General features: G+C 41.1%; 1 protein-coding gene across 1 annotated transcript in view; it reads right to left on the bottom strand.

Annotated features, from left to right (window-relative positions):
• Window positions 1-6326: 6326 nt before the first annotated feature.
• ell (elongation factor RNA polymerase II) overlaps window positions 6327-10309 on the bottom strand; it is a 31487-nt gene continuing 27504 nt past the window's right edge. The window contains exons 8-12 of the mRNA XM_079220708.1: window positions 8973-9576; window positions 8579-8645; window positions 7890-8061; window positions 7731-7775; window positions 6327-7640 (exon numbers count right to left, since the gene is read on the bottom strand). Of these exons, the coding sequence (XP_079076834.1) occupies window positions 7536-7640; window positions 7731-7775; window positions 7890-8061; window positions 8579-8645; window positions 8973-9576 (993 nt within the window). The 3' untranslated portion in view covers window positions 6327-7535. The remainder of the gene's footprint in view (window positions 7641-7730; window positions 7776-7889; window positions 8062-8578; window positions 8646-8972; window positions 9577-10309) is intronic.

The following is a 10309-nucleotide window of genomic DNA, read 5'->3' as shown; positions in this document are numbered from 1 at the left end:
GCAATAACACATCGTCTGTAACGCCGCCATCTTGCCCGGCATGAATAAATATGGCAGGGGGCCACTGGGAGCAGAGGGGACACAGACGTCACCGAGGGACCGCGATCCAGCGCGTGGGCCAACGACACGCAAGCACGAGCGAGCACCCGTCCCCGCGGCGCGTGACAGCATAGTTCACGTCACGACTTATTCCAGCTCACTCAATACAGAAGTAATTATGGAGATGTGGACAATAATACATATATTATAATTATATCTGATTTAAGCCATGATGAAATGGCTTAGCGTATTTTTTATATTCAAAGCAATTACTTAGACTAACCTGCCTGAAGTAAATATTAGATTTCAATGGACCCGCATTAACTTTTTATAACTAATTCAGGGATATTAATTAAGATTGTACATCATGAGACAAGCTACACCTACTGTTGACTTCCACTTTAATATAGCCACGTTTTCAATGACATGATCAGGGAACTGCAGACACATTTTTAGATAATTTAATTGTCATTTAATTAATAAATACATTATGTTATTGTTCTAAAAAATACAATATTAATTGTCAGAATCAACCTCCCTCTCTCTCTACCTCTACACCTGGGTCCTAGAACTAGGTCTTTATGAAATGCACATGGTTATTGATATTAATTACACTTATATGTGATGATTAAGAATGTCAGCTGTGAGAAAGGTAGATGAGCTGCAGTGTGGCCCACAGCTCCCTCCGTTAGCTTTACTCCCACTGCTCCGGTTTCAGATATTAATTAGGACTTCTTTAAATATAACAAAAAAAAGTTCTAAATACTGAACTCAGTTAGAAGCGCTTCTTCTTAAACTAGAAAATGCATTTGGTTTTAGAAAAAGTGTATGAAGGCTGGCAGCTGAAATAAATTGCAAAGCTGTGTTGAAAAAACTGGAGGCTGAAATGTAAAAGTGGAAGAGCTGGAAGTGGAACTGCATAAAGAAGCTCAGAGCCGAGATGCAGAAAAGCTGGAAGGTATAGTGAAATAATGCCAAAGCTGGAAGTTCAAACTGATTGCCATAGAATGCTGAAAGAATAATTATTGCTATTATCAGACATGAACTACATTACCATAAAATGCATTGCCCTGAAGAGCTGAGAGCTGGGATAGTATTGCATGAAAAGAAAGAGGCGGAACAGAATAGATCAATAATGAGCATATTCATATTTACATGAAATGATTATGAAAGGAAACAAAGAAAAAAACTTATATGTCAAAAGTTGTAAATTATTTGAATAAAGTCTGACAATGTATAAGTAGTCAATCAAAGTTAACAATAGTGAGAGTGCTGCTGAATCCACTTTCAGAAACACATTAACCTGTGTATCAGAGACAGGAGCTGACCTTTGATATCGACAAATAACACACACACACACACACACACACACACACACACACACACACACACACACACACACACACACACACACACACACACACACACACACAGAGAGAGAGATAACGAGTAGCGTGATGCTGGACCTGAATCTGGATCAAAGGACCTGGTGATCAAAGTCCTAAATGAGGACAACTCTCTCACTAGAGTTAAAAATAAAAACATTGCTGTTCAAAAGTCAATTTTAACAGAGTTTAAAAAGGCAAAAGTCTTCACATGAAATCAAAAATGATAAATGTTCCACATGGGCTGTGGAACACATGTTAAAACTAGTAAAGTAGTTTGTTAAGAGACAGGTTTATGCATCATAAAACATGTGTTGGTTGTTTGTTAGCCCGACTGAACTGATGGAAAAAACCAAATAGACAAAATTAAATAAACCAAAATCAAATTCTCACACAAGAAGTGAGTGCAGCTCTTTGGCTGTCAATCAGCAGACCTGGTTCTGTGTTCAAGTCCCTGCACCACGAGCACAGAACTCAAACTCAGAATGTTACAGACGGCAGAGTCACAAAATAAATGGGGAGTCCTGCTGTTGCATATAACACAAGTACTTTCTATTATACTGCATCAGCAGTGGGGGAAGAAGTACTCAGACCGTTTACTTAAGTTAATGTACAAATACATAATTCAATTCATTACACGTAGATGTCCTGCATTTAAAATCCAACTTGATTACATGTGCTATCAGCTTCATTTAAGTATCAGCAGTATAAGTACATCAATATCATTAGCTTCCTGGTAAAGTATCAGCAGTAAAAGTACTAAAGTATTACCAGTATCATGAAGTAAAGTATCAGCACTATAAGTACATCAATATTAGCTTTATGGTAAAGTATACGCAGTAAAAGTAATAAAGTATTATCAGAATCATGAAGTAAAGTATCAGCAGCAAAAGTACATAAGATACAAAATCAATGGTGAGTCCTGCTGTTGCACTGTCCACACATATAACACAAGTATCAGCAGTGGTGGAAGAAGTCCGACTCTTTACTTAAGTTCATATACAAATACATCATTTATTACAAGTGAAGGTCCTGCATTCAAAACCCTATTGATCACATGTGCTTATCAGCTTCATGTAGTTTAAGTATCAGCAGTAAAAGTATTATTAGCTTCATGCAGTTAAAGTATGAGCAGTAAAAGGTATTATCAGCTATATGCAGTTAAAGCATCAGCAGTAAAAGTACATACTTATTATCAGCTTCATGTAGTAGCAGTACATGTTGTGCAGTAAAAGGTGCGACTGAGATCTGATTATGCGACATGTTTCTTAATAATACATCAACGTTAGAGCAGCATGTTACTGTTGTAGCTGCTGGAGGTGGGACCAGTTTTAAATACTTTATATAGAGTTAGCTATACTTTAGGCAAGTGGTTCCCAAAATAGGGGTCGGGACCCCTCCAACGGGTCACCAGATAAATCTGAGGGGTCATGAGATGGTTAATGTGAGAGGAAAGAAGAAGAAACCAGGTACTGATACACACATTTGTTTTCAGTTTCCAGACTATTCTATCATGATTGTTTTTGTGCGTTTTTTTAAAAGTGATAAATAGTTTTCCTCCTTTGGAAATGATGAGAATTTTACAGGAGAAACGTCTCCTGTAAACTGAAACGTGACGAGGCAACCAGACCCATGCTTTCAAAGTGCCATAAAATAGACACTAAAGCCCTCAAATGTCTTCTATACTTGAGTAAATGAGCTCCGTTACTCTCCACCTTTGTGCGCTAGTTATCACTTTTAATATATTTTACATGTTGGAGAAATCACACCCCCACTCTATTTGCTCTTTGAACTGATCGTGTTTGTTTTTCATAGTGACCATAAATAACTAACCTTTAGTTTGGTCTCACATGTGCTCCATACAGGTTGCCAAGCTGCCCACAGATCAGATGCCAGGAGTCAGCAATGCTTTTCTCTCAGCACTTCAACCTACATGTATGATGCAAGTATTAGCTTATTTTTCTTTCCTTCTCATCTTTGGAAGCAGAGATGTGCCGGTCACAGAGAGAAATTAACCATTTTGCTTGAATCAATTAGGAAATGCTCTCACATCTGATACACATGCCAATTACCTCGCATAATTGACTGACCTTTATTTCAACCGTGGCCTACATTTCCCCCATTGAGGCCTGAACCCGCTCAGATTCTAAAACAGACCTAGACCCCTCTCTGCATTTCGGTGCAGGCGAATGGAGGGTGGCTCTAGGTCTCTCCATGCTGTGCGTATATGTACATGTATATGCTGCTGTATGTTAAGGAGCGATGGCAGCATGCCACAGTGAACTCTCTGACCTCCTCCACCCCCCACTAGCAGCTCCCTGCACAGCGCCGCTGAGGCCCACCTCGGGATGGGAGCCAGTAGCAGCAAAGCTCAGCTCAGACACAGCTCAGCTCGGCCAAGTGGAACACTGTCGCTGTGTAGATTTCTGGGATCTTTCACGGCGTGTCAGATTACAACGAGCCCCGTCCTCCCTGTTGCATTGCTGGAGCATCTTCTCTTGCCAATGCGAGGGCCTTTTAATTTGATTTTATTTTTAAATCCACATTTCAGTGCAAGGCACAGACTTGGCTGTAAATAACAGTCATGGGTTATAATAAGAGGATGACGATTAGACACACAGGCCCAAACACCCTGAATACTGACGTTGTGGTTGAACTAACCTTTTCCCCATCATCCCCTTTGCCGTCACACTGATTCCTGAGGGTGTCCCTGACCGTGTGCAGCACTTTAGCGCTCAGCAGAAACAATGCTAACTGGGGAGAACAGAGGGATCCAAATGTCTCTATTGAATTTGTTGCTTTTGTTGAACAAAAACAAGGCGTGCCAGCAGCGTGCGGCGGCTTTGGGAACAAACCGTGTGAAAGTGCTGCCATCTGCAGGACAACCTCTTCACCACAGGACTCAGGAGTTGGAGACGAATGTTAGTCCTATAAACATTTCAAAGAAGTACACGCCATCACATCAGTTTCTCATCTAGAATAGCTTAATGGAATATGCAGACTCCATTAATGTCTCAGTGATATATGCATGCTCTATGGGCTTTCCTAAATATTTTTTCTTTTGACTTGCCAGACTGTCAAGATGCAATCCTATAAAAATGGTTAAACACAAATCAAACTTCAACTGTATGTCACATTCATGGCATCACTCTCTATCTTCCATAATAATGTAAGTAGGGGCTTTCCAAATATCATGATGTCACTACACAGTTATTGAGGTCAAGAATCTTTAAAAGGATAAACTTTTGTTTTGGCAAATTATTACTTAAAATACGACGGGAGGTTGTGATTTAAGAGGTGCTAGATTATTTAAACAATATAATTTGTATTAACAATACCCAATCACCACCCCAAAAGTACTAATAAACACAAATCTGATAGTGTTCACCAACTAATATTCTAAAATCCAACTTCATTACAAAATCGGACGGCAACAACTGGCTCAGAATTTCCACAAATAAGGATTTCAAAGAATTTTATTGAAACAAAGATAAATTTCAGTCCCAGTCCCTCATGGTTTTCAAAAAGCGTGCTTTGGGTTTTAGCGCCAACATTTCATGACTCTTCTCCAAAGCCCTCTTTGCTTATACAGCAGCATGTATACTCAAGAGAAAAAAAGAAAAGAAAAACCTATACAACAGGTCATTTTGGCACAATCAACTCATACAACGGTAGTCCTGTGCTGGCATATCGTTTACTTTCAAACAGTTTGCTCTCCGTCGGAGCAAAGCGCGTTTGCTGATGAGCACATTCACAATGGATATTTGACCGCAATAGAAGTGTTATACAAGAATTATGTCAGAATGTTTCCAGAAAACAAGATACAGTGAGTGGAAAAAGGTTGCAGTACTGGGCGATGCCGATCCTGGTAACAAGAGGTTCACCTTCACAAACGTCGCGTCCCTCCAGACCTCAGCCTAGACCCAGCGAGTCCCGGATGCATTGGCCTCAATGTAGTGTTTGCATTAGGAGAGTTACATAGTCTGAAATCTGGCATTACGTTGACGACACTTGAGCCCAGTCATGCAAATCCCATCTGGAGCAAAAGGCGCCTCCTTCGGACGTCTCACAAGAAAACACTGGGAAAGATTCCACTGGGGGTGATAAATTATGACGAATGAAATGATAACAGGAAGAAGAGAATACTGTGACATGTTCCTTTGTCATTTGGTAGAGCGATTTTGTTTCATCCCACTCGGTAAGCACTTTGGTATACATGCTGGTCAGAGCCACGTCGAATTGATTACATACTAAATTCAGTTGGACTAGGCCTTTGCTTGGCTTTCGATATCCTTGGGCAGTTTTTTTTCTTCCTTTTCTTCAAGTAAAGGGTACAAAGACTGTTCATTGTAACACATTCATAAAGCATGCACTCTGATGGACAAAGAGAAAAGTGTCATTTGGACAAACCCCCCCCCCCCCCCCAGGTAACAGCAAGATCAGGAGAAAAAGTGCTGATTTTTCATATTCACATAAAAAGATCGTTATTAAGAAATGCGGTCGCTGACTAAACTCGCTCGTCCGTCAGGTTAAGTCACGACACAGCAGTTCCAATTAGTCTTCGGACACGCCAAGCGGATCGGTCTCGAAGCCAATCAAGGAAATGGATTCCAGGTCAACCTCGGTGAATATCTGACATCACATTTGAAAAAGGCAAAAACTGGTCGCGGGTGAGCGCCTTCCTCCTCCGAGAGGCCTCCGCCCCGGAAAGATGCTCAGGGATGGCTTCATCTTAACAGTCGTCTCGATGGACTACCACGCGGCTCGATGAGCAGACGAAACTCAAAAGTTGATCTCTTTTTTTCCTTTCTCTTTCTTTAAGGACGCTGCAAACACTATTTTAACTTAACTCGAAAATGGTGCCAATGATGGTAAATTAGGAGATCTGTGGAAGAAAACTAGTTGTTTTTTTTATTACTTTTTTTTTTTTTTTTTTTTTAAAGGATGAAAAGAAAAAGACAGATCCGCATCCCCCGTCTGCATCATCGTACAATTAGAGGATTTTCTGAAGCATGAAGAAGAGTAGCGCTGGCATTTTACTCTTCTGATAACTTTGAATTATTCGATTGCTACAAAAGCCATCAGGACCTAAAACTGGAAAGACAGCCAATTAAGAGCTAAATGTAGTTCTTCATTAAAACATTATGATGAACATTAGGACCAACTGCTGTAACGGCTCGTCACGACCGAGCGAGGAGGACCGTGCTTCAAGAAAAAAAATCTGACTGGAGACTTTCGCACATGTCCCCCTCTGTTAAGACATCTGCACAGGTTAGTTTTTGTTGTTTTCGGAAAAGAAAAGCTAAGCACACAAACCTGCATCTGACTGTGTGCATTTAGATGCATTGTCTTGATTTAATCAATACTAAATATCTGCATCTCTTTAAAAGAGAGACAGAATTAATGCCAACAGATTGACAATTAGATGGGAAAGGCAGCTTCTGAATAAAATACTGGCTGACATTCAAGATGTGAGGACAGAAAAGAAGAGAGACAGCTTTTAAGTACTGATATTGAGGAGTGTAAAACAGACTCATACCCCAGAATTAAGTGTCAAAAATAAATAAAATGAAAATAAAAACGTAGAAATAACTTCCAACGTCATAACCATTCGTTTCAGTATATGGGGGAAACTGATCATTATAAATTAGTTGCATTTGGCGTACAATCTGCAGTTTACATCTCCGTCTCAAACATCTAGTTTCAAAAGCAGGAAAGATTTTTTTGGATTATTTCCTAAGAAAGTGGGAAAGTTTCCATGTTTGACTCTTTTAGACTTCTGTGCACTACATAGCAGGGTGGACTGTTGAGAAAAATAAAGCCACGCAGAAGCTCTTTTCCTGGATGCATTGTTACTACACAGACGGCCCTGGCCCCTCTAGGCACAACCCCATCTTCCAAAAAGAAACGAAAAAAAGAAAGAAAAAGGAAAGAGAAAAATATTGTGTGTCCTGCTTAAGTCTTCATTAGAGCCTTTGGCCCCAATGAGGGGGAATACTCCTTTCATGGCATCTTTCATGTGAACATTATTTAGCACAGGCGGAATCCAGAGTTTTCCTTTATCTGCTTGGTTTCCAGAGACAACAGGGAAACAATGTCTAATAACTACTTTTAAAGTTGCTGTTGATCGTACTCGGCAATAAGTCTCTTTATATATGCCAGTTTGTTGTGTAGATATTCACAGCGGTTCTTCTCTTGGCTATAGTTTGGATTAGTCTGCAAGGGATATGAAAAACAGTCAGGAATCCGGTAATGTACTTTAATGCATACTTTAAGCCATCAATGTGTATAATAGATTAAACTTACCTTTTTTATTTTATGATACTCTTGAAGTATCTGATTGTGGATTGTCTATGTAGAGAAGGACACAGATAAAAAGATGATAAGGGATATGAACATAACTGATTGGGCATCTTTTCAGTGAGTCAAAATGTTTTTGGACAATTTGTGCTTTGAGGAATGTACCTTGTACTTGTCTGTGCCTTGAGGGAGCTGCTTGAGCTCATTGTCAAGCACGGTGAACTGCCGGGTGATGCCGTCTATCCGAGCATGGAGACCCCGGTACTCACTGTACTCGGCGTTGAAATCGTTTTTATACCTCTGACGCTGCTCCGGAGCGACGATCACCGTGTACTTCCTGCGAGGACAATGAGAGCAAATGTTATTAAAAATAAAAAAAATCGCAAAGAATACAGGAAAGTCACATCAGGCATCTTAAGTGAGAGGAACAATGCTATTAGGGGGAGACTTTATGAGGAAATACCGACACAAAATGATGAAATTAACCAATCCCAGGCGAAGGTCTGCCACGATATATTGTCCAAGAAATAATCGCAATCAACAATATTATTCTAATTTTAAGACCTTTTATGCCACTGATATGTTAATAAAATAGCATAATAATACAAGTACAAACCTCTAAAGAGCAATTCACGTTACATTTTTAAAGAATATTCAGATATTGGAATGTGAAATTACTTTTAAAATCCTAAATAAATAAAACCAATAAAAACCACACAACCGAAGCAATAAATGCCATATTCATATAACGTACGATAAGTCGCGGAGGTCATTATCCTCACAGCTCCACCCAGAGGTTTTAAAGTCTAAAACTGTGCCCCGTCTCAGTCTGGACATCTCCATCAAATACTCACAATAAATAGTCTGCCACCTCAGGTGACGACGTAGGAATACTGGTACTGTTGCACATCCCATTCAGATCTAAAACAAAGTCACACAGGGAGAGAAGGGCAGTTGGATTAATACACATGTGTGTATTTGAAGTTATTGAAGGCATAAACACTGAACAGCAGGAGTCTTCGTTTATTCACTGAGTCACATCACTCTGCCACAGTGATGACTCACTGGTGTCCCTCCACATGTAGAGAACTACTTTTATTCACAAATATCTCCCATCTGATGCAAGAGCTGTGAAACTGACTTTAGTAAAGAGGACATTTTTGTGCAGAAGAAAAGAGGTGCTGTGTGTGTGTGTGTGTGTGTGTGTGTGTGTGTGTGTGTGTGTGTGTGTGTGTGTGTGTCTCTCACCTGTGCTTTTGTGTGGAATACTGTTGCTTTTGAGGTTTCCTGGGCTCAGCTCACAGACTTGGTTCGGCTCAGGCACACGTTCCCCACGACTCTTCCTCTCCTTCTCTTGAGCCTTTTCCCTCACCCTCTCCTTGTCTTTGCTCTTATCCTTGTCTTTATGCTTTTTGGACTTCTTCCTGGACTTGTTGTTTAAAGACGGAGGACTCTTGTCCCGAGGAACGACCGGGCCCGTGTGTGCAGGAGACGATGTGCCGATGCTGGGCGCTGGGCCCGAGAACAGCGAGGGCTGTTGGCTGAGCCTCTCGGACGCGGCGGTTTCCTGAGAGTCGCAATCCCTCCCGTTGTGGCTGGAGTCGTTGCTGACATCCGACAGTGCTTCGAAAGGACGGGGGATGTCGAGCAGAGGAAGCTGCTGGGAGCTGGACGTCATGCCGCCGTCCGACATCGAAACCGCCACTCCTGCCTGAGCGCCACCTGCCTCCCCTCTCCCATTGGAGGAGCTGAGCTTGCCATTAACTGGGGCTGTTGCAGCCTTGCTGGCGAGATGTGATATCCTGGGCTTTTTGTTGGCGAGAGGGTCGATGAAGTCAGCAGCAGGTCGTTTCTGCAGGAAAAGAAAATTGCCGTTTTAGTAGCAGAACTCAAAATAGGATTCAATATGAATTAAAATAATCTCAGAGTGAGCGAGAGGGACAGTCCAGGTCAGGTCAGGGCAAACAAAAATGATCTGAGCCGTATGGGACAAGGGAATGTTCAGAAGACAGGATCTAGTACAAGCAGATGGATGGAGGAAGCAACACAGAAGAGTAGAAAAGAAAGAGCAGTAGAGAGATGTATTCTCAGGCGCACTAAGAATAGGATTTGACTGTGCAGTCTTTTCACAATACCAGGGATTAAATTACAGACCCAGCCCACACTTATGTCGTTGGGAGTGGCTGACCCAATCGCTGAGTGTTGGCTGTGCAAACAGGACTACTTTTAGATTCTGGAACAACAACGAAAACCAGTGAGGAGCTCCTTTCGGGCCTGCAAAGCTTTTCAGACAACTTCCACACTGTCGGTGCGTTTCTTACCCCCAAAAACTAAATGTGAAATTGCAGAAAAAAAAAAACTACACTGTAATGTTGTAGTGTAGACACTAAGGCTTTTACTAATACTCATGTATGTTTGCTTAGATGTTATGCCAAGTATCAGTATTTTCAGGAGGCCACATTTATGTGATCATTGAGAGCACGAGGAGCCGGAACAAAGTGGGACTGAGATCCATCGTCCCACTTCAGATAATGGCTGTAATTAAGGCCGGGACATATATTGTTACTATATCGATATTGTGATAC

The sequence above is a fragment of the Taurulus bubalis genome (genome assembly GCF_910589615.1).
Source record: "Taurulus bubalis genome assembly, chromosome: 7".
NCBI classification, from domain to species: Eukaryota; Metazoa; Chordata; class Actinopteri; order Perciformes; family Cottidae; genus Taurulus; species Taurulus bubalis.
The sequence above is the reverse complement of the archived record's forward strand: the minus strand, read 5'-3'. Positions and strand labels throughout refer to the sequence as shown.